Source organism: Sceloporus undulatus, chromosome 1 (genome assembly GCF_019175285.1).
Source record: "Sceloporus undulatus isolate JIND9_A2432 ecotype Alabama chromosome 1, SceUnd_v1.1, whole genome shotgun sequence".
NCBI lineage: Eukaryota > Metazoa > Chordata > Lepidosauria > Squamata > Phrynosomatidae > Sceloporus > Sceloporus undulatus.
The window spans coordinates 142,680,833-142,704,561 of record NC_056522.1 but is presented as its reverse complement, the minus strand read 5'-3'; the positions used below and the strand labels follow the sequence as shown (position 1 = coordinate 142,704,561).

Genomic DNA, 23,729 nt, shown 5'->3' with positions numbered 1-23,729 from the left:
GTTTATTTATATTTCCCACCTCTCCAAAGATTGAGGCAGGATTACAACAATAAAATAATACAAGATATTACAAATAATACAAAATATTAATACAATAAATAAAACAGTAATATTGAATTTTCAATTCCTATTCTCTAAAATCAGTTTATCAGTAGTCAGTGATCATACTCGAGAATGGAATATTGTCATAGGTTTATATATATATATAGATAAGCCCACCGGAAGAGACCCGTTTTGAGTGCCTTCTTTAAGGCCTCTAAGGTAGTGATGCAATGGATCTCTTCTGGTAGACTATTCCATAATTTTGAAATCACTGCTGTAAATGCCATGTGGGAAGTTGTCATTAATCTAGTATTATGATGTTCCAGTAAATAGTTCCCTGATGTTATGAGAGTGCGGGGCGGATTGTGTAGAAAGAGGCGTTCCCACAAGTAACTCAGGCCAGAGCCATGTAGGGCTTTAAAGGTGATAACCAACACCTTGTATTGTGCCCGGAAGCTGATTGGAAGCCAGTGAAGAGATTTCAATACTGGTGTTACATGGTCGAACCTAGATGTGCCGGTGACCAATATGGCTGCCACATTTTGAACCAATTGAAGCTTCCAGACTTGGTACAAGGGTAGCTCCAAGTAGAACGCATTACAGAAATCTAAATGAGAGATTATTGATGCATAATAGGTAAAAACACTTTTAAAATATTAAATAAATAACTGAAAACCAATTAAACACTCAAGGTTTCTCTTCAAAAACAGCTCTAAAAGCATTTTTTAAAATGATTTTTAGAAAATAGCTTCAAAAATAATTGTAAAAACAGCCAGATTAGACACCTCATCTTATCCAAAGGCCAGCTTTCAGTAGCAGGGTCATTGCTGCCTGTCAGAATGAATAGAGCCAGCTTGACCTTCCTCAGAGAGAATTCCACAGCCTGGGTTCTTCTACTAAGAAAACCTTGCCCTGTATACTCCCCAGTCTACATGGTAGTGGGGCACGTAAAAATGTCTCCACTGTTCTTAGAGGAGGTAGTCTTTCAGATATCCTAGCCCCAAGTCGTTCTGGGCTTCATAGATCTAGATTTAAAATGTATTATTTATTTAATAAGAAAGAAACACAAGCTACAACAAACAAATAAAAAACAACACAAGAAGAAACACCCACATACAGTCAGCCCTCCCTATTGGCATGGGTTTGGTTCTGGGCCCATCCACCTTAGATAGCAGACATTGTATGACCTCAAGTCCCATTATTGTCAATGGATGCCGACGTGTGTGGCCACATCAGTGTGGCTGTATGCACCGCCATTGATGATAAAGGGGTGAGGCCATCTGAAGATGCTCCAGTGGCTAGCCTGCTGATACAGAGAGCTGTCTGTATGCACAAAAGAAAACATAAACGTAACTTTACTAAATAAAAAAAGGTCTAACTCACCATCTATTTTTGTAAGTCTGTACCAGCACTTTGAATTGGGCTTGGAAGAAAATAGGAGGAAAGTGAAGTTCTTGCAAATCTGGTATGGGTGGTATCTCCCTTATCGAAAATAATTGTGACTAGAAGGGTTTTGGATTTTGGAGTTTTTTTAGATTTTGGAATATTTGTATATACATAATGATATCTCCTTGGAGATGGGACCCAAGTCTAAACATGAAACTCAGTTATGTTTCAAATACAACTTATAGCCTGAATGTAGCTTTATATACAGTATTTTGAATTGTGACATGAGACAAAGTTTGTGTACATTGAACCATCGGAAAGCTAAAGTGCCACTATCTCACCCACTCATGTGGACAATTTGGATTTTGGAATATTTTGGATTTTGGAATTCCAGATAAGGGAGACTCAGCCTGTATTACATGGTCTCTAAATTACACACCTGTGAACAGTCTGGCCACTGCATTTTTCAGTAGCTCTAATTTCCAATCACTTTTCAAAGTACTTGTAGAGTACATTATAGCAGTCTAATCTGGAGTTGATTAAGGCATGAGCCACTCTAGCCAGGTCCATTTTTCTTAGGAAAGGGTGCAGCTGGCACACCAACCAAAGGTGGGATAAGGCTATTTTGGGCTTATCAGCCATTTGGCCTTCCAGATGAATTTGCAAGTCATTGCCTGGGGAAAAATATTAACGAGTCAGTGAAACCCCCCAAAAAGCAATATTAGAGAGATGGCGTTCACACTGTTACCTTGCTCATCTGTCTTGGTAGTAGAGGGCAGACAAGAAAGCAGTTGGGAGCAGGGACTTGGCTAGATCTTGTACTTGCAGCTTTTCACTTATAAACACTGGGAATGGCCCTGTTCTGTTTTCTTTTTCTTTTTCTTAGCTTGTAATTCAGGATGTAATTGATTATAATGCTCAGGTAAAATATTTCATTTTCATTAGCCGTTATGTCATGCATATACATAGTTTGTATTGAACAGTTTTTGCAGGATTCTGGGAGGTGACATCAACTGGGTATGATACTTTATACACTTTTGGCTGCATGCACACTGCAGAAATATTCCAGTTTGACCCCACTTTAGCTACCAGGGCTCAGTGCCATGGAATGCTGAGAACTGTAGTTTTGTGAGATATTTAGCTTTCTCTGGTGCCACAACAAACTACAAATCCCAGGATTGGAAACCCTTGAGCCATGGCAGTTAAAGTGGGTTCAAGATGGATTATTTCTGTAGTGCAGATGCAACCTATGTGCTCTCTTTATGCGTGTGTCTGTATGCTCACTTTTCTTTTGTCTAAAAGCAAATCATGTAGCAATGGTATATTAAACTATAACTAGTAATTTGTATTTTATTCTACATTGTTAAAAAAGGGAGCAGAACCAAAAAAATTTTTTACACCTACAAGAGATTACATTGCACATAAAAGATGCTTTTCTCCTTGTTTACAGGCAATAGTCCCTACAGATGTCAAAATTGAATTAATTAACCAACTTTCCAGAACAGGCTTGCCTGTCATAGAGGTGACTAGTTTTGTATCTTCAAAATGGGTACCACAGGTAAGTAAAATTGATGGCAGCTCCCAGTATTACTTGGAAAGGTCCAGAACTGATCTGAATGGACCCTTGTAGTGTGACTCTGCATCCAGATTACAAATGCTATCCCCTTACCACTATTAGAAAACAAAGAAGCTTTCCATCTCCCTATGTGTAGCCTGGCCTGAAGCGAGGAGGAAAATAAGCAAAATCTGGCATCTGTTGTCTTACATGCCCCATCTTTTCCAAAACTTGATACTGAAAATATCTTACAGCCAAATATGTATTATAACATTGTATTCTAATGGTTATAATACCTAAAAACAAAGCTGTTACTTCTAGTAATATCTAAAATCTAAGCCAACCATATACCACCCTTTTCATTCCCCCATTTAAAAAAAGAAAAAGAAAAATGTTTTTAATCCCTTCTTTTTCCTGTGAGGCTTTTTGGGTAACCAGTTTGGCCTGTGCTTGTCAGAGTTGGGGGAAGGGATAACAATCCCTCTCTTATTCGCATTTCAAGTCTGAATGTTTTGTTTTAGTGGCTTAGTTGATGTTTAGATTAAATTCTGTTTATATGCTAAGGCTGTATTACTTAGAGATGGAGTGAAGTCTTGATTATGTCTTCTTAGTACTTCTTTCTTTATTTTCTTAGGTCATGGGAATAATGTGGCTAGTTATGTTTCCCTTTCTTTCTTTAAAAAAAGTATTTTTAAGCTCTTTTACCATTTCCCTGCTAATGTTTTGTTTGGCAGCAATTTTCTGTCTAAAAACAGCCAGAAGAAGTAAAACGTTCTGCAGTAGCAAGGTGCCATATAAAACAGGATCCCACACCTATAATCGAAATCGCCAAGAATGATAAACGAGTGCCATTGAAATGCTTATTGCTTGAGTATCTTATTGCACTTTGAAGGTTAATTGCAGAAATGTTGAAGTACATGTTAAAGTAAGACTCTGCTTACAAGAAAAATAGCAAGGGGACAAATACATTATATAAACCTTATTTTGTAATGATTAACTTTCATGAAATCTGAATTGCACTTTCAGTTTAGCCTGTTAGTTGTATTTTCAGCGAGGCTGTAATGGTTAAGAGCATACGGTTTCTGCCACATTGGTTTAGCATTACATTATTTAGTTTCAAAGGTTTCCTTAGTGTAGGAAGCAAGGATGGCATTCTTTGTGTAATTAAGGGATTAAGGGTTTTGGAACTGTAAGATCCAACAGGCAATACATACAAATAGGCAACTTTTTATTTCTAATTTTTGGTATGTAAAAATATGTCCCCCATGTGTCAACTACCTAATAACAATAATAGTAATAAATTATTAAGAATAATACTAATCTTATGTTTCTATGATTATTATTAATAATAGACAAATATCTTTTTTATTATTCAGACAGCTTTTGACATTTAACTGGAGTTTTATCTGGTTGGGTGATGGCTGTTTCTATGTTATAGATAAGTTTTTAAATCTGTTTTAGTTAAATTGTATTTGTTTTATTTGGGTATTATTAGTGATCCCCCCCCCCCCGCAGTACTGTTTTTTTAAAAGACAAGAAGCAAATTTAATAATAAATTGTGTGTGTGTTTGTATGTGTGTGTGTTATTTTTATACTGACAAAGTAGGTTTAGTGGTTCACTTGTGTCCCATGAGCTATATGGTTTCTACCACTATTCTAGAGCCAAATAGCCACTTTAAAATAGTTACCTTGATGGCAGGAATTGTTTTTTAAAAAACTTTTGAAATTTGGATTTCCGGGGGGGGGGGGGGGGTTTAAGCTTCACTTTACATTTTATAGTTGGATATAGATAGCCAAGAACAAAATACATTTGGTTTTTGTCAGTTGTGTAAAATTTAATATACAGTGGTACCTCGGGATACAAAATACCCAGGTTACGAAATTTTCGGGATACGAAAAAATCCCATTGGAAATCATTGTTCCGGGTTACGAATGTTTTTTCGGGATACGAAGAAAATTTTTGGTGCTTTTCGGCGCTTTTTCGCATGAAACGCGGCTTTTTCCCATTAGCGCCTATGGCAATTCGGCTTACGAAGGCTTTTCGGGTTACGAAAGCGGCCGCGGAACGAATTACTTTCGTAACCCGAGGCACCACTGTATGTCCTTTTAGAATACTCATAAATAAGGAACTGATATTTTATCACTTGCTTCCAGATATTTTACATGCAAATATAAATACTGAAAGTCAGGTAGGCTTCTGATATTATCGTTAAGATCTTAAGAAACTGAAGCTACACTTTGTCTTTAAGATGGCAGATCACACAGAAGTCATGAGAGGAATACAACGCTATCCAGGAGTCCGATACCCAGTACTTACACCTAATCTTCATGGGTTCCATTCTGCTGTAAGTACATTGCCTGCTTTATTGTCCGTAAATTAAGCACTAATTACTCACAGCCACAATGCAGATATGTTGTATTAGCCAGGGGCACTACTATCCCCTGCTAAAGGACAGATGAAAGGGATAAGGACAGGCAGAAGTGGCCACTCCCATCAGCAGAGAGGACATCTGCCCATGGATCACCATGACCACTAGAAGCCAACAGTACACACATAGAAAGCTCCACAGATGTAACTTTGTGGTAGACCCTGAAATAGTATATCAAGTTGGTAAAGCATGTGGGTGTGAGGGTGTTAATCCACAATATTCTCTCTCTCTCACACACACACACATACCCTGCTTCAAACTTTCAACAAGCTACAAAATACCAGTCTGATATTTTCTCTCTTTGTTAGATTCAGTGGAGTGGGTTTTTTTCTAGGAATATCTCTCTGACAGAGAAAGATAAAAGTCTCACAAAACTACAGCTTCCAGAACTGGGTTATTTCTGCAGTATGTTTTGGACCTTAGTCCTGTTGCAGACCAGCCTTCCCTAATCTGTTGTTTGCCACATGTTTTGGACTTCAATTCCCATCAACCCCTCCCCAAAACAGGGATCCTAAAGACTTACTATGAAGCCTAAGGGGGACAGGTGGTTGCTATCAACTCAAGTCTCCTCTACATGTTGTTCTTATTAGCTGCCCTCGAGTTGACTTTAAAGCACATCCTTTTTTGGTGGTTTTTTTTAATTCCTTGATTCATACTATTTATGTTTGTATGTGGTCCCTAGTGCCTCTGCCTTTCCTGAACCCCACTTGCACCTTTGGGATTTTTCTCTCAATATATGATTACAGTCTGTGTTGCAGAATTATAAGCATAATTTTGCTTGTTCTCCTCTACATGTATACTTGTTGTCCCACTTTAGTGGCCTGTGAGAGGGGAGGACTTCATTCTGGAGTAGTGGGATGGGGTGCTTCCCTTCCTCCACCACTTGTACCATGGGCTAGCTATGTTGTACTTGTTTCAAATATGAGCCAATGAATTAAAGCAAGTTCAAGGAACAGTGAATAGAATGACATTACATCTCACATTTCTTTTCCTACCTTAGCGAGTCTTTAACTCTTTTCCAAAAGAGGGCTATATGTTTAGACACTGTTGGGAGGATCATGCATAGCAGCAATCATTTGTCCCTGTAATATCTAGTGAGAAGCTGAACATTTTAACTAAAATGAGTGGGAGATACTTCCATATATATATGTGGTGAGGCTTGAATTAACTGTCTTTGGTTACTGATATATCAGATGGTGGGTGACTACTTTGCAAAAGCATAATGAAAAAGGTCCTTTCTAAAATATCCTCTTCCATTTCAGATTGCTGCAGGGGCTACTGAAGTATCAGTCTTTGGTGCAGCTTCTGAGTCCTTCAGCAAAATGAATATTAATTGCTCCATAGAAGAAAGCATGGAAAGATTTGAAGATGTTGTCAAATCTGCAAGAAAGATGGACATTCCAGTGCGAGGGTAACAATCACAAATGTTAACAGTTTGGCTATTTGGGCTAGCTGTCATTTATGAATTCTCTCTTTATTGAAGCAGAAGTGGATTGAGTTAGGTCATATAAAACTGATATGAGTGTAGTGATTTAGAGTGCATTTCTTTGACTGTACCTAGCCATAAAATGTGGACTAGACAATGCTACTGTTAGGTGGATCTATGGTTGATTTACAGACTGTACTCAAAGGATGCTCACCAATAGCTTCTTTTCATCCTGGAGAAGAGTGACTGGTAGGGTGCCAAAGAGTTTTGTCCTGGGCCCCATTCTATTCAGCATCTTTATCAATAACTTGCATGATGAAAGAGAGGGCATGCTTATCAGATTTGCAGACAACACCAAATTTAGAGGAATATCTAATACCCCAGAGGATACGATCAGAATTCAAAATGTCTTTAACAGATAAGAGAGTGTGGCCAAAACTAATAAAATAAATTTCAACAGGCAGAAATGTAAGGTACTAGACTTATGTAGAAAAAAAAGGTAAAGCGTACACATAAGATCAGTGACACCTAGATTGACAGCAGTACACGAAGAAGGAATCTGGAAGTCTTAGTAGACCACAAGGTGTGTGACAGTGTGATGCAGTAGTTAAAAAAGCCAATATGATCCTAGCTTAAATCAATATGAGTATAATGTCTAGACCACTGTATTCTGCTTTGGTTAGAACTTACCTGGACTACTGTGCCCAAGTCTGGCCACCGCAACTTAAAAGGGATATAGACAAACTGGAGTGTGTCCAAAGAAGGGTGGCCAAAATGGTGAAAGTCTGGAAATGATGCCCTATGAGGAAGCTGGATGTGTTTATCCTAGGGAAGAATAGGTTAAGAGGTGACATGATAGCCGTGTTTAAATATTTGCAGGGGTGTCATACTGAGGATGGAGCAAGTTTGTTTTCTGCTGCTCCCGAGACTAGTACATGTAGCAATGGATTAAACTAGCGGAAAAGAGATTCCACTGAAACATTAGGAAGAACTTCCTGATGGTAAGAGCTGTTTGACAATGGATCATAGAATCATAGAATCATAGAATCATAGAGTTGGAAGAGACCACAGGGGCCATCCAGTCCAACCCCCTGCCATGCAAGAAATCACAATCAAAGCATCCCCGACAGATGGTCATCCAGCCTCTGCTTGAAGACCTCCAAGGAAGGAGACTCCACTACACTCCGAGGGAGTTCGTTCCACTGTCGAACAGCCCTTACTGTCAGGAAGTTCCTCCTAATATTGAGGTGGAATCACATTGGGTGTTGGTGGAATCTCCTTCTCTGGATGTTTTAACATAGAGACTGGATGTCCATCTGTTGAGAGTGCTTTGATTATGTCTTCCTACTTGGCAGAAGTGAATTGGACTGGATGGTGCAACTCTTTTATTGCTGTTGTTGTTGTGTGCCTTTAAGTCTTTTCTGACATATGGTGATCCTAAGGCAACCCTATCATGGGGTTTACTTGGCAGGATTTGCCTTCCCCTGAGGCTAAGAGCATGTAACTTGCCCATGATTACCCAATGGGTTTACATGGCCAAGTTGGGAATTGGACCCTGATCTCCAGAGTCATAGTCCAGCACTCAGACCACTGCACCATGGTGACATTCTTACATACCAACTCCATATTAACACTTATAATGAGAGGAAAATTTGTAGCCAGCTGAGGCTGACATAACAGCTACTGCTGTTCTTGGCCTGGGGTAATTTACATGTTATGCCTAGCCTGAGATCTCTGTATTGGCTGCCAGTGAACCATTAAGCTCAGTTCCAAGTAGGGATATAATTCTTCTCTAAGTTTTTTCTCTAGTGACAAATAATTTCAGCTTCCTGGTGTGAGAAAATCTTCAAATCCTCACAGGTTTTCACAGGCTATTTGCAGCTTGGGATTTATTCTTTGCATAATTTACATTTGGTCATTTTGTGCAAAAGCAGCATCTTCTGTATAGAAAGTAATATTTCAACACAGAAATATTTATTATTGCATAGAAAATGCTGTTTTCTCTGCAAATCAATCATGTGCAAATTCTATACAGAATAAATCCCCAGTTGCCACATTAACTGTGCAGAAAACAGCTTTTTGGTTTGTGAATTAATATTTTATGCACTGAAATATTATTTTCCACACTGAAAATGTTGTTTCCTGTGCAGAAAATTCTGTTTTCTGCACAAAATAACCATGTGCGAATCTTGCACATAATACATTTCAAACTGCAAAGATTCTAATAAGTAAGGATTCTTCTTTTCAGGGTTTCTCAACATTCAACAAATATGTTTTCCAAGCATTTTATGGATATTTTTGAATATTCTTTCCATCCTTAGTCCAAACTTGGCAATAGCACTCAGTATGGAGCTTTAAATGGCTCAGAATCCAAGAAGGTAAAAGGTACCTGATCCAGTGGCAACTCACTTGAAATCAGCCAGGGAAGCTCTGTTTGTGGTGCCATAGAATAATGACCTTTAGGGCTATTGCATGTAACAGGGCTTTCTTGGTGGTGACATATCAATTATGGAAGTCTTCTTCCAAAGGTCCAGTTGTTCCCAATACTTGTTTTTTGGTGCAGGTTAAAATATACCTATTTGTACAATTTTGCAGTTATACGCAAGTGTTTAATTTGTATCTGATTAGTGCTTTTTCTATTCCTTTTAATTCAGTTTACCGATGTTTGCCATTTATAATTTTAGTAATTTTGTAGTTTGAGATATGTAATTTGTGAGTTTAGATTTATGATATATGCAATCATTGCCACTTGCTGTTGTGCATGTGACAATATAAATTCAAGGACTTGACTTTTGCACACAAAGCAAACTGTCAGGTGGTACTATTCAGAAAAGATGAAATAAATATTGCCTTCCATTACACACCATTAATGTGTGGTAGTCACTGCCACACATTATAGGAATGGTCAATAGCATAGGTTCACTACCATAAGCTATAGTAACGGCCAGTAGCTAAAAAGGAAATTAGACAGTTTCATGGATATAAATCTATTGATGCGTAATAGTCATAATGAACCTCCAGATACAGAGGGAGTATATCTCTGAATATAATTGCTAATGTCAACAGTAAAGGGGATATTTATTCTCTCTGTTGATGGTTGTTATGTTTCATCATTACTTTAAAGCAGGGATAGACAACTATGGCCATCTAGATGGTTTTGAACTGTAACTCCCCAAGTCCTCCACTGTTGGTTATAGTGGTTAGGACTGACAGATGGGACCTGTGGCCCAAAAACATTTCAAGAGCCACAAGCTGCCCGTCCTTGCTGTAATGACATCAAGCCAGCCAGTGGTGAGATCTGATCGAGCAGGGCTCATCGTATCTTCTTAACAACTTGGAAATATCCCACCAGACCAGAGCCTAAATCTCTTGACATCTTACTTCTGCCATACATATTCTTTATACGATATAGAAATTGCTTGGATGTTGCTGTTCAGAGGTTCAATTAACATTGCAGTGAAAATCCAAGTATATATATTTTATTCACTTACATACCAGCAAGAGCAATTCCCAGTAGAAGAGGGCATATAATTACGGCTAGCTGCTTGAGTATTATTATTAGGAAATGTGAATGTAATACATGGGTAAAAGGTTAAGCAAATGTGTTGTATTTAGACTAGGGGCCAGTACACTGCAGGTGCATAAAGTGTTACTTTTCGATAAATTTGATTGCCTGCTTTGCCAAGAGGCTCACTGGGTGGTCTTGGCAAGTCACTTTGTCTTTCTGTAAAATATACCTCACATACAGCATAATGGGGAAAAGGAGGTATAGATTTTAAAATATAGTTTTTGTTTCTTCCAAATACTTTTACTAACTGCAATGATGATTCCAGCAGAAGAGTCCTGCTGGGTTAAATGAAAGGCCAGCCTAGTCCAGCATTCTCTCCATACAGGAGCAAGATGCAACATGGAGCACTCACAAGAGGCCATTAATACAGTAACACCTACCTGCTTATGTTTGCTCGCAGCTGGTATTCAAAGTCATACTCTCTGATACCGGAGGTAATAACTGAATATAGCTATCACAACTCAAAGCCAATACAGTGCTGTTATGCGTCTGATAAACATCTGTTTAACAGCAAAATTGCTTTATGGTTACAAGAATGATTTGTATATCTTCAGCTATGCTGGAATATTTTATGTCAAATAAATTGTTACTCCTAGCAGCACAAATCAGCACTCCCATTTGCTGCTGCTTGCATGCCAACATAACCAGAGATTTAAATATCTGTTGTAGCCATTATGGCTCGTATTGCTACAGTTGATAGAAGAATTTGTCCTTTATGGGTTAAACTAGATGGGTTTCTAGTGGTCATCTGGAGCACACTTCTTTAATTTGTGATTTTTCTTATTAAAAGGGCGAGAGACAATTTCTCGACTATGAACATACTGTGTTATATCTTTAGCTTTGTTAGTTTTAAGCATTCAACTGTTTGAAATATAATTAATGAATTTACATAGTGCCTTCTACGTATACATTAGTCTTTACAGAGAATAGTTTTGAAGCACATTGTTAAGAATCCAGAATCGTGTATTTTTATTTTGATTGGCACTCTTTGAATGAATGTTCTATCCCTTTGTATGTTGTTATTTCACACACAGGCATGCACCCACTCCCACCCTCACAGTGTTTTGGCACTAAATATTTGATTGCTTTAAAACATATGGCTTCCTCTAAGGGTATATCAACTGTCATATTAAGAATTTGCCTTGGGAGATATGTCTATTCTTCTAACATGAACTTCCAGTGAAAATAAATACCTCTGCAATGAACAGTGTAAATTATATGCAATCATACAATGTAATAATAAACAGGAAGCCACAGCATCTGTGTCTATGACTAGGTTCTCAGGAGGCCTTTTGCATTCAGCTGTACTAGCAGCTTTGTCTTTGTGTGTGTGTGTCTCTGTGGCTCTATAACCATCTCAGACAGATTGCTGCAGGATTGCTGACTCCTGTGTGGAACAGATTGGACTGATTTTGCTTTTGATAAGTGATGAGTCTGATCAGTTCCACAGCTACCTTATATGTGGATTGCATCCTCCATGCATATTCCCCTTTGAAGCTGGCCACATCACATCTGCAATGAAATGTAATTTTCAGTTGAAGTAGTTTTCAAAGTGGAGGCTTCTAGTAGTAAAGCCACAAGTCCTATTCTTCCTGCAGAATGAGGACAAACAGTAACTTTATCTCTCTTTCCCTTAGGACAGAAGAGAAGAATTTTTATTCCTCCAGATGTTTTTTTTACTAAAAATTTCCACAGTTCCTTGCTCTTGGCTATGGTGGGTTGACTTTCTGGAGTTGAAGTCCAAAACATCTGGAGGGCCAAGGTTTTCCCACCTCTGCTTTCGGGCATCTAATATTTTCCTTTAAAATTTAAAGGACCTATTTCATGTTTTGCTTTTTGTTGTGTTGTGTTTTGTTTTGTTTATTGCTGCTTAAAGCAGAGGTTTAACAGTAATAATGACAGCTACAACACCTCTGATACTTTCCTTTAAAATTTAGAGGACCTGTGTTTTTGTTCTTGTTTTTGTTTGCTGCTTGAAGCAGAGATTTAGCAATAATAATGGCAGATACAAATATTTTGTAAGAAAAAAAGTTTCCAGTGTGTGTTGTACTGGTATGGTTCAGGGATACGTCCCTTGTAAGTATACTACTCTGGCTGATTTGAATGGTAAAAATATTGGCCTCGCTTCTATTTACTATCAGTTTTCCTACACAGGGATAATGTTACTTTTGGCATGGGAGGGGCGAGGAATATCTATTGTTGTGTCCCTAATGTGGTTCTAGGCTACTTCAATGGAAGTATAGTGTCTAGATTGAGGGAAGTAATAGTACCACTCTATTCCACTTTGGTCAGGCCTCACCTAAAATACTATGCCCAGTTATGGGCAACTTAATTCAAAAAGGATGTTGAGAAGTTGGAGGGCAATGAAAATGGTGAAGGGTCAGAAAACCATGCCCTATGAGGAGCGACTTAGGGAGCTGAGTATGTTTAGCCTGGAGAACAGAAAGTTAAGAAGTGATATGATAGCCCTGCTTAAACATTTGAAGGGGTGTCATATCGAGGATGGAGCAAGCATATTTTCTGCTGCTCCAGAGGATAGGACCCAGAACAGTGAATCTCCAGGAAAAGAGATTCCACCTCAGCATTAGGCATGGCAGGGGGTTGGGTTGGATGGCCTTTGAGGTATCTTCCAATTCTATGATTCTATTATTAATAAGCATACTCAGTAGTGACAGATAGAGATCCTCTTTCCTTCCTAACAAATTTACTAGGTTATCCCAAAGGCATTTGAGGTAAATTATGAAGGTAGGTGTCTGTTACCTTTGCCAGAATTTCATTTCAAAAGAAGCACACCACTAAGTTGGCCATGATGAAGAAAAGAGAATAACAATTCACATATAATTTTCAAGTGTGAATACATGCATGGCAATAAAGAAATAATGAGTATTTGAAATAGGAATGGTATGCATCACATCTTAGTAGGTAATACTGTGAGTCGTGTGCCTGGTCAATCTGCTGCCTAGGAGCCAACCCTTCCTGGGCAGCTTCAAGGCCCACCTCTCCCTTCTTGTAGTTCTTTATCTTTAAACCAGACTTAGATTCAACAGTCTTTCAAACACAGGGGTTTGTTCTGTCAAGGACACATAGCCCAGTCTACCCACCAATGTAATGGTAATGTTAAAAAGAAGGGGAAGTTGTCCATTGGAGGCCTTTGGGGAGAAACATGCATACACTGGAGGGCACCATCAGTATAGGAAACAGCTAGGACTTCAGTTTTCTTTATTTCAGAAGCTCAGACGAAGAGGAGAAAGAAGGAACCTGTGAAGAGTGGAATGTATAGGACAGGTAAAAGCCAGGGATAGGGAGGGCTGACAAGGATAAGTTCATCAGAAAAATGCAGTTGAGTACATAATAAAATATGGTACATATGTAATAATGTACAGTCAGTCTTCCATATCTATGTGTTCCTTTCCATGGATCCAACCATCCACAGCTTGAAAATATATTAAAATATATATTAATTCCAAAAAGCGAACCTTGATTTTGTCATTTTATATAAGGCACACCATTCTACTACACCACTGTATTTGATGAAATTTGAGTATCCACAGATTTTGGTATCCACAGGGGGTCCTGGAACCAAACCCCAGCGAATACCAAGGGGCCACTGTAATGGATGTAATGTAATATAATGTAATATAAGAGGCAGCCTAGTGTAGTAGTCTGAACATTAGACTAGGACTCTGGAGACCAGAGTTTGAATCCTGGCTCAGCCATGGAAACCCACTGGGAGGATGGCAACAACAACCCCCCTCTGAAAAAACTTGACAAGAAACCTTGTGGTAGGGTTGTCTTAGGGTTGCCATAAGTTGGAAATGACTTGAAGGTACACAACAACAATAACATATGGAATACAGCTATAAATAAAACCATGTGAAATGAATGTATGTTTATATTGGTGCTTTTAGATTTTATTTTGTAATATCCTTTGTGCCTTGCCTTTCTTTGTGATTATGAGATCTTGTCATACTGGATTCCTAGTATTTTTCTACCAATCATGCCAGGTGCTGAATCCAGTTCTGACAATCCAGTTGGAGGAAAGCAATAGATAAAAGGGAGGTTGTCCTTTTATGTGGGGAAGCAAAATAAGTGATAATCTGTTCTGTGTCCTTTAAGTAGCAGAAAACATGGAAAATATTCTTTTAATGTTCTATATTTATCAATGATTATATTTCCTTGTACTGAAAACAAATATGGATTATATTACACTATTATGGGAAGATAAAAGAACATACCAGAATAACAGATGTACTAGTCGCGTTTAGCAGGAAATTTCCAAGAACCAATTTGGATTGATGTGTTTTTTTCATTTCAAATAGTTTCCTTATAAAATATTTCCTTGTAAAACACAAAGAGTCTTACAATAGTATATACAGTAGTTATAAATCCAGTAAAGTATTTGAAATCAGTACCCACTCGAACTAATTTGGAAGAGAGAAAGTTAACAGCAATATAGCAGGAAATATGTTTTAAAAGGCCCAGAATTGTAATGAATGTTAAGAAGAGCTTATTTTAAAATGTAGGTAACCAGAAATGGGAAATAAGTTGGAAGGAAAAAATGTAATAAAAGTATTTTAAAAGGGGGGGGGCAAATTTCTATCACACCCTTTCTGGAGTGTTGAGGGCAGTTTGTAAAATGTTTCCTGGAATCATAGAGTTGGAAAGGCATTGAGTTTAGTGCTCTGCCCAGTGCAGGAAATCCAACTGGAGCATCCTCAGAAGTTAGCTGTCTAGCCTCTTTTCGAAGACATATAGATTCCCCTTGATTCATCTTTACAACAAACATGTTAGATAGGTTAGGCCTTAAAAGTTAGCTTCAGGGTGAAGGGAAAACTTTGAACTCTTTTTTTTTTCTTTCTTTCTGAAATAGGAGTTTGAAGTGCTTTCTGCAACAGTGTGCAGTGGAATAATATTTGGTATTGATTCCCATAGATCTTTGTTTTTCAGTCTTTGGGCCTCCAAAATTGTTGGACTTCTACTTTCAGTATCCCTGACCATTGGTTTGTTGGTTGGAGTTTCCGGAAGCCGAAGTCAAAATATCTCTAGGACCAAAGATATGAGAGCCACTGCTATAGATTTATTTTTTATATTAAAAAAATACATTTACTCTTTACATGTAGTTGCAGTTCTGTAGATTAACTGATCATTTAGGAATGCTGTGGCTTCCTGAGAGAAGTCAGTTGCATGAGCCTTTTAAACTTGTTATGAAGAAGGGTGCTTGCCAATCATATGACTGTTGGGTCAGATGCATAGGATCATGGTATTTTGGGACCTTAGAGGTAAGTGTACATTTGTTTCTTTTTGTGGCCAATTTGAATTCTTGCTGTAGTGAAATATTCAAACTCTTACTGTTCTGGTGTTCATATACTTTAACTTTTCTCATACCAGTTTTGTGAGTAATGTGATGGTGCAAGTGTTGAAAACTGGAAGGTGGAGACTTAAGTCGGAAAGAAATTAAACAGAAAACAAGGGGATGTCCCTTCAAATCCATGGTTGCAACAGTTAGGTTGCACTTGATTCTGTCCAAAATTCCTTGTATCTTTCCCCAGTACTTTCTGGATACCTCAGTGTTTGAAAAAATGTTTTTGTTTATGAGTTGTTCTACATATCTTACAAATACATCTGTATTCTTCTTTGCTGTAGGTATGTTTCTTGTGCATTGGGATGCCCTTATGAAGGAAGTATTGCACCAGCTAAAGTTGCACAGGTAAGGCTACTTTAAAAAAAAAAGGGGGGGGGCAAACCCTAGATATATGTGTCTGAAATGTGTTTCTGTACTGCATCTTCTGCAAGTACTGTACTTGCAGTTTCAGAAATACTATAGGATCTGTTTCTTTGTGAATAGAGATGACCAGAATCTTAAGATGACTTTTTTTTTTTGTAATATCAATTTACTTATTAATGATAGAGATTGAGCATAGGAGAGGAAGATACCTGAACTAATTTAGAAGGCAGCAACATTTTAATCCAAAACATAGCAGTTCTTGAACTCCAGCATGTAGTTACTCCTCCAGATTGTCTCCAAGCCATTCACATGGAAAATGACATATCTAATAATCAACAATTTATCAAAAAAATCTTTTAAGCAATCAGAAGTTAGTGAGTAACCACCATCTTTTGTTAGTGCTAAAAATGGCCCACTAGCAAACAAACAAGCAAAGGATTATAATTTCTTCACTTCATTATCACTCAATAACATGTTTGTTACACCTGCTATCAGATACATAAACCATGCTGTGCTTCTGCTCAGACCAATACTTTGGATCAAAGCTTATAGGTAAAAGAAATTCAACCTTACTCTGTATTTGAGAAACTAATCTGCAGAAGCTAAGTACTAACAATAGTTATTATTGTAAAGCAAAATCCAAAATCCATGCAAGAGTTATATCTTAATTGGCCAGCCAAAATGCACAATTCACACAATGCAAACTTTCAGAGCTCCACTGTCTTATGTGTATGTTCATTTTGGCTGGCCAGTTTTGGAACTATCTTATTTTATTTTGCTGTATGGTCAGCACAGCTGCCCCAGAATAGTTATTATTGTAATGAGCTGGTCAACAAAACAACAGCTATATGTACAAAAGAGAATTCAGCTGTTTGAGCTTAAAATAGTTGAAACAATAAAATTAATTAAGATGGCAGTAACTGAGCTATTGTATTTATTGCAACATTTTAAAAAATCCAACCAGTTCACTGACAAAGGGAATTGTGTTAGATGATGGTTTGCAGAGGCAATCAAAATAAGCTTAGAAGCTGGAATTGAATTTTTCAAGTGATATGTTTTATCTTCTGAACTCTAGAACAGGGAAAGGGGGAAAATAGATCAAGGCTAACTGGTATTAACTGTTCAGTTTTTAATTCACTATTTTCCTTTGATGGAATTTTTGCAAAGAAAAAGGACTCAGAGAACCATTAGCTGACCCAGAAAAATAGTACATTTGAAGGGACAAGTGCAAACTCAGGATCAATTAAGACATATTTGCTATGTCATAATAATAATAATAATAATAATAATAATAATAATAATAATAATAGTATTTATTTATAGCCCAATCAGGAAGAATCCAGGTGGGTTACAACAGTAAAGAAAATGCATAACAAATAACAACAGCAATAAAAATAACAATGAAAAATGCATAAGAATTAACATAGCATATCAGTAAAGTACAAAATTAATCCCCAAAATACATAGCAAATAACAATAGCAATAAAAATAACATAGCAATTCACAATAGCAATAAATAGCAGAAAGAATACATAGCAAATAACAACAATCATAAAAATAACTGAAAAATGCATGTCAATTAACATAGCAAATCAATGAAATACAAGGTTAATCTCCTTCTCAACCCCTCCTCCCAATCATAAAATAAAAGAATGTTAAACCATACACCTTCTTAACAATACACACTCTTAACTATTAAAAGATGTAGTGTACTTCTACTTGTTTCTATAGCATCTGTTTTACCATTACTTTTCAGAGGCTATGATATTCAGAGGTCACAGCTCTCATTGAAACAACCTTGTCAGGACAGAGTAGGAACTCTCTAGCCCTCCCAATGTTTTGGACCTCCAAAAGCTCCATCCAGACTTGTTTGATATAAGGAACTTTTAGAATTGTTAATTCAAAATATTTGCAGACCAAATTCCCACCAAATCTAGTTCATTTAGTATGCAGTGCATCTCATCTGGATGAAGTCTATATATGAACCCTCAGAGAACTATGTTGGAGGATTTGAATTTGCAGACTTTGCACAACTTGGCTAGGCTTAAATATACTAATGACTTGTGAAACAGTAATATATGGATCAAACCTAAGAAACTGTTGGCAAATCTGGATTAGTTCATATGTTTTGTGCTTATCACTTGATTGATGTCTCTAGCGTCAAATGATAACTTACACATGCAGAATGTCATCAAAGGTCAGAGACTGAGAGCTTTTGTTTCATCCAGCATGGGCACATATATAATGATTGCCATTCTTTTCACAGTGCTATCAAATGATGGGGTGGGAAACCTAGATGTTTTGGATTACAACTCTTTATTGGCTAGGGTTTCTGGAAGCTGTAGTTCAAAACATTTGAAGGACTTAAGATCTCCCACCGTTGAAGGAAACTCTCCATTAAAAGGCAGAAGCAAGGAGGCAGTGGTGGCTAAGTAAGATAATAATTACTTACCTCTGGAGGAAAAATAATAAGCAGTTCCTTGCATTGTACCCCAGATCCAGGAAATATGTTTTCTCTTTCTCTGTTATTGCAATTACAATACTACATATTTTAGTTTCTCAGAAACCTTCCATCTTATACTGCCTTTTGGCCTGAGTATCTGTTTACATGAACTTTATCACAGTACTTGTCCCAGAGCAGATATATGTCTTATTACTTTATATTTCTGAAGGAGAGCAATTTTCTGATTCAGGTGGTTTTCATGTAAAGCTGAGTGTGATGTATCTTTCAATATATGGGTGATGACAGGTTTTGTTGTGCTGTTCCCAAATTTCCTATTGCAATACCATATTGGATTCTGTTCTCCAAAAGACCTCGGGAAGAGGCTCAAATAATCCCCCCCCCCTTTGGTCAATAAAAGCCCTCTTCAGCATTTCAGTAGGAATGCAACTTTTCAATGGAGAGCTTTTACAAATATACTCTATTTTTCTATCCAGTAATGTTTTCCATAGCAGGGTTTTCAAATTCTGTTGCAGAGGGACTTAGAAAATAATGAACCATTCTCATTCCAAGAAATAAGAATAAAATATCCTGTTTTGCCCACATGCCAGCTCAGAAAGTTATGAAACTATTACATCAAACACATAACAATAACCATGGAGTTCGTAGTCCTTGCAGACTTTGAACAACACAGTTTGATCATCTTTGTGTTCTTTATCATTAGTTCAAATTAAACACAAAAGGATAAGACAAGGGGATTAAAGATGAGCACTACTGCCTCAGTAACTCTAATCACACTTTTCTACTGCTGCACCCCTATCACTTCTGTGGTATAGTCTTTTTGTTTCCCTATTACTACCATGTTGCAGTAAACTATATTGCCCCAATAAGCTTAAACCACACGAAGAAAAGGCACTAGGCAGATATCTCTTGAGTATAAACTAGGATAGAATTTTTTTGTTCTTGTTAACTACCCTCAAGTCAACCTCAATCTTTGGTGACTCCATGTAAAATATATTAAAATGTATATATAGAAAGTAGTAGAAAGCAAATATTGTTTATGTGTGCAAAGCATTTACTCAGAATTTGCATCATATACATAGAAACCTAGTATGTTGCAAATTCTGAGTAAACCTTTTCTTGTCTAGTAATATTTGTCTAGTATTAGGGTTTTGGGGTTTTTTTAAAAAAAAAATCAGTGCCCAGAACGAAAACAAGGTAGCTGGAGGGAAAGCACTTCCCCTGTATGTAGAACAGGTGTTTCATCTCCAGCTCCCATTGACCCACTAGTTATAAGCCACTGGATAAGGCTATGTTTAGGAGCACTTAGAAGTGTTACATCTGCAATAGCCTTCTATTGCAAAACCTATGAAAAGTGAATACTATGTTGTGTCCTGGAGGACATGTTTTCTTAAAGTACATTTTAAAACCTCACCCAGAAAAAAAGAGGAGGGATCCGAATCATATGCAAAGGAAAGATTGACTTGCATAGATATAATGATGTCAGGCCAGGTGTCCATTTCACCATTACTTTATTTTTAGCCCAGGCACTATAATGCTGAGTGGAACAAATGAGTCTTAAAACCCTTAAAATCTTGAAAGTGCACAAACTTGTACAGTGAAGTCAGATCTCAAAAATTCATATATGACTGGTTTTGTGAGTTTATGTGTTCTGTAATGTCAAAAAAAAGTAAAAGGGGTAAACAAACTACTTTGGGAGTAATCTGGAAAAATGAGGAAAACCCAATTAATTAATGCCTGGGTTAATCTCTGCTTTTCCTCAGAAATCCTTTATTACACATGTAAATTTTCTACTTCGTCCCATATTCTCTTGTGTGTGTATGATATTCTGTCTTTCCTTTTTAACCAGATCTCAAAAAGACTGTATGAGATGGGATGTTACGAGGTATCTCTGGGAGACACCATTGGTGTGGGAACACCAGGAAGTATGAGAAGAATGCTGGAATCTGTTCTGAAGGAAATCCCAGTGACTGCTGTGGCAGTCCATTGTCACGACACGTATGGCCAAGCTTTAGCCAATATCCTTACAGCTATGCAGGTAACTTCCAACGTCTGGTTTCCATCAATAACACTTCTCTCAATCCCAGTGTTATTGTAATTTTTATTTAGGTTGCATTTATTGGCATGTCAGAATGTAAAAGGGGATGAAAACAAACACTGGTATGTACTTGCATCTGAATCATTTGGTGTAACTTAAGCAGGAATGAGCAGCTTCCTTAGAAATAAAATCTCTGTGGCATAGCTCTTCCTGGGCTAGAGAGACCCTGGCATTGGGAAAGCCATAGTTCTGGAGTACAGCATATGTTTTGAATGCCCCCAGGTCCAGTCCCTAGTATTTCCAAGTATCTGAATCAGGTAGTAGGGACTGGGAAGCTCTTCTGACCTAGATCCTGAACAGCTGCTGTCATTCACTGTGTACATTATCCAACTCATTGTTATAAAATTTCATGTGCAGAACTTGGAAAACTTACTTTTAAGATCTATAATTTTCAGAATTACTCTGTTAGAGTGACCAATTATTGTTTTTGCTGGAGAATTCTGGAGACTGTAGCCTTTAAAAGTTGCTTTTCCAAAGGGTCTGTGTTGATACTTGCCCCCATTTGATTGATTCCTTGAAAAAATGTCTGGACAGATAAGAGTGTACCAATATGGCAGTGACTCCCCTCTGCATCTGGTAATGTATGATTGCCAGGTTGGGTACCAGTCTAGAGGATCATTATGTAGCTTGCAATTTGGCATTGTGTGGCTGATCACAAGAAACACATGACACTGTGGACAACAGAATGATATGAAGGAGAAGCAAATGAAGATCAGGGCCCTAACAGCAGCAGCTCTGTGGAGTCTGGCCCTTCTCTTAATAGAAAATTATTTGTTCTTTTCCATATTGTTTTCCTACAGCAACTAGTATTCAAAAGTAGACTGCCTCTCAACATGACGATTTCATATGCCCATTGCATCTAATAGTAATTGATTGACCTGTCCTCCTTTGTGAATTTCTGTAACCCCTTTTTAAAGACATCTCAACAATTGACTCTCACCATGCCTTTCAGTCAGTTACTGGTTGTGTGAAAAATTACTTTACAGATTTCAGGCAAGGCAGGAACTCTCTCATCCGAATACTTCCATTTTAATAAATTTCCTTGCACTGAGAAAACAAGTATGTCAAGCAGTAAGTTAGCCTGAGAATCAGGAACCTGGTATACTTGCTTTCAGTGAGCAAGAACATTTTATAAGGAAAAACATTAATCAGTTGGGTTCAGGAAAAGTTTTCCCATTTAACTGTAGTGTATAAACTGTCTCTTAAATATTTGTGTGTATGTGCCTTCAAGTTACCTGTCGTCTTATGGTGACTGTGTGAATTTCACAAGGTTTTCTTAGGCAAGAAATACTTAGAGGTGGTTTTGCCAGTTCCTAACAGCCCTTTAGGGTATCTTAATTCCCTGGGGAATATTCTCAACCTGCTCCTCTGCATACTCAGAGATAAATTTCAGTGGATAGGACTGCTGGGCTTAAATGACTTAGACAAGTCTGTCTGAGAAGCCCCCACCCCAGTCACCCTATCTGATGTGTGAATGAGGTGCCTGGACTGATCACCCAAAAGTTAGAGGATGTTGGGCTGAGGATTGGGCCTGATCCTTCCCTGGGGGTTTTGGCCTGTGTCGTCTGCACTAGATGACACGAGACTGGGGGGAACCCAGGCCATTTGGCACATGCAGACAATCCCTAAGTTGTGTTTACAACAGACCCATTGAAATCAGTGAGATTTCGGTTAGTAAAGATAATTTATCCCACTGATTTAAATGAGTCTACTCTAGAAGAAGGAACTAACAAAACCACCCATGAGTATACCTTGCCTATGAAAACACTAAGAAATTCATGGGGTTGCCATAAGTCAACACGTGGCTTGAAGGCACATCCATGCACACACTGAGCAGAACTGACTCTAGATCCAAGCCATTGACTTTAGGTTAAATGGTTGGAACAAACTTCTGAGGTTCCAATTGTTCAGGAGGAATCTGGCTGTCTAACATAAAATATTATAATTTCTGCAGCATCTTAAGTACACTCCATAATATTTTCCTTCTGTTTCGGCTGTCTTTTTTCTATACTTTATTGGGGGGGGGGGTAATAACCTCAGGAATGTATTTTTTCCTATTGCCAGTTGGTGACTACTGAACTGTCACCTTAGAAGCCTGCTGCATGGTAAATTGATGGAGCTTATTGGGAGTATATTAGACATAATTCCTCTTAGCATTATTTCCAAATGAAATAATGGAGGCATGGCTTCTACTACTACATTTGTTATTAACTATGGTAGTTGCAGTTGGAAGATATCTGTGATGAAAATGCACATTTCCCCTGTCTTGTTAAATAAGAAAGACAGACATTAATCTGTGTGTGGATAAAGGAGACTTTACAAAGAGGTCTGTAGAATACATTACCTGGTATGCTTTAATGGCACACATTTTTTCCTGAAAGAACAGCCTTTAATGGAGCAGAGCTACCTTTCTAATTTTTCATTCTAATACTTTAAAAAAACATGTACAAGACAGGGTATGCATGATATGACCTGACAGTGTGGTTGTAATTCTGGCGATTTTTAATTATATGGAAATATATGTGGTGGTGTGTGTGTGTATGTGAAAAGTCAGAGAGAGAGATTGGTTCAGGCTGTCTGTATTTTAGTGTCCTAAGTCAAAGAGTGTTGGGAGGAATACTACACTACTATTAGCAGAGCTTCTGTGGTGTCATGGAATATCTCCTTCTAAATGTGGTGGAAACAAAATATTGTACTCCTAGATAACAATTTAACATTGGGTGGAGGGTAGTATGATTGCTTGTGTGGGAAACTGATATGTTGACCTTGAGTACTGAAGGAGCTACATGCACAGGTAGTTGAACTGAGGAGGATGACTAGTAGGTTGAACTGGAAGAATGCTTGTAAAGCAGGAGGAACACAAGGAGTAATAGAGAAGAAAGAAGTTTAAGAATGCATAACCTGTAGAAATGCAATTTGACACCATTTTAAGTGCTGTGGCTCCTACCTATGTAACCCTGGGCAGTTTGTAGTTTTACAAGGTCTTTAGCCTTCTCTGTCAGGGAGTGCTGGTGCTTCACAAAACTACAAACCTCAGGA

The 23,729-nt window shown here is 37.8% G+C and overlaps 1 protein-coding gene across 1 annotated transcript in view; it reads left to right on the top strand.

Annotated features, from left to right (window-relative positions):
* Positions 1-23,729, top strand: part of LOC121919655 (hydroxymethylglutaryl-CoA lyase, mitochondrial-like) — a 74,330-nt gene that overhangs the window by 21,113 nt on the left and 29,488 nt on the right. The window contains exons 3-7 of the mRNA XM_042446480.1: positions 2,879-2,986; positions 5,233-5,328; positions 6,675-6,823; positions 16,050-16,113; positions 20,442-20,630. Coding sequence (XP_042302414.1) covers positions 2,879-2,986; positions 5,233-5,328; positions 6,675-6,823; positions 16,050-16,113; positions 20,442-20,630 — 606 coding nt within the window. The remainder of the gene's footprint in view (positions 1-2,878; positions 2,987-5,232; positions 5,329-6,674; positions 6,824-16,049; positions 16,114-20,441; positions 20,631-23,729) is intronic.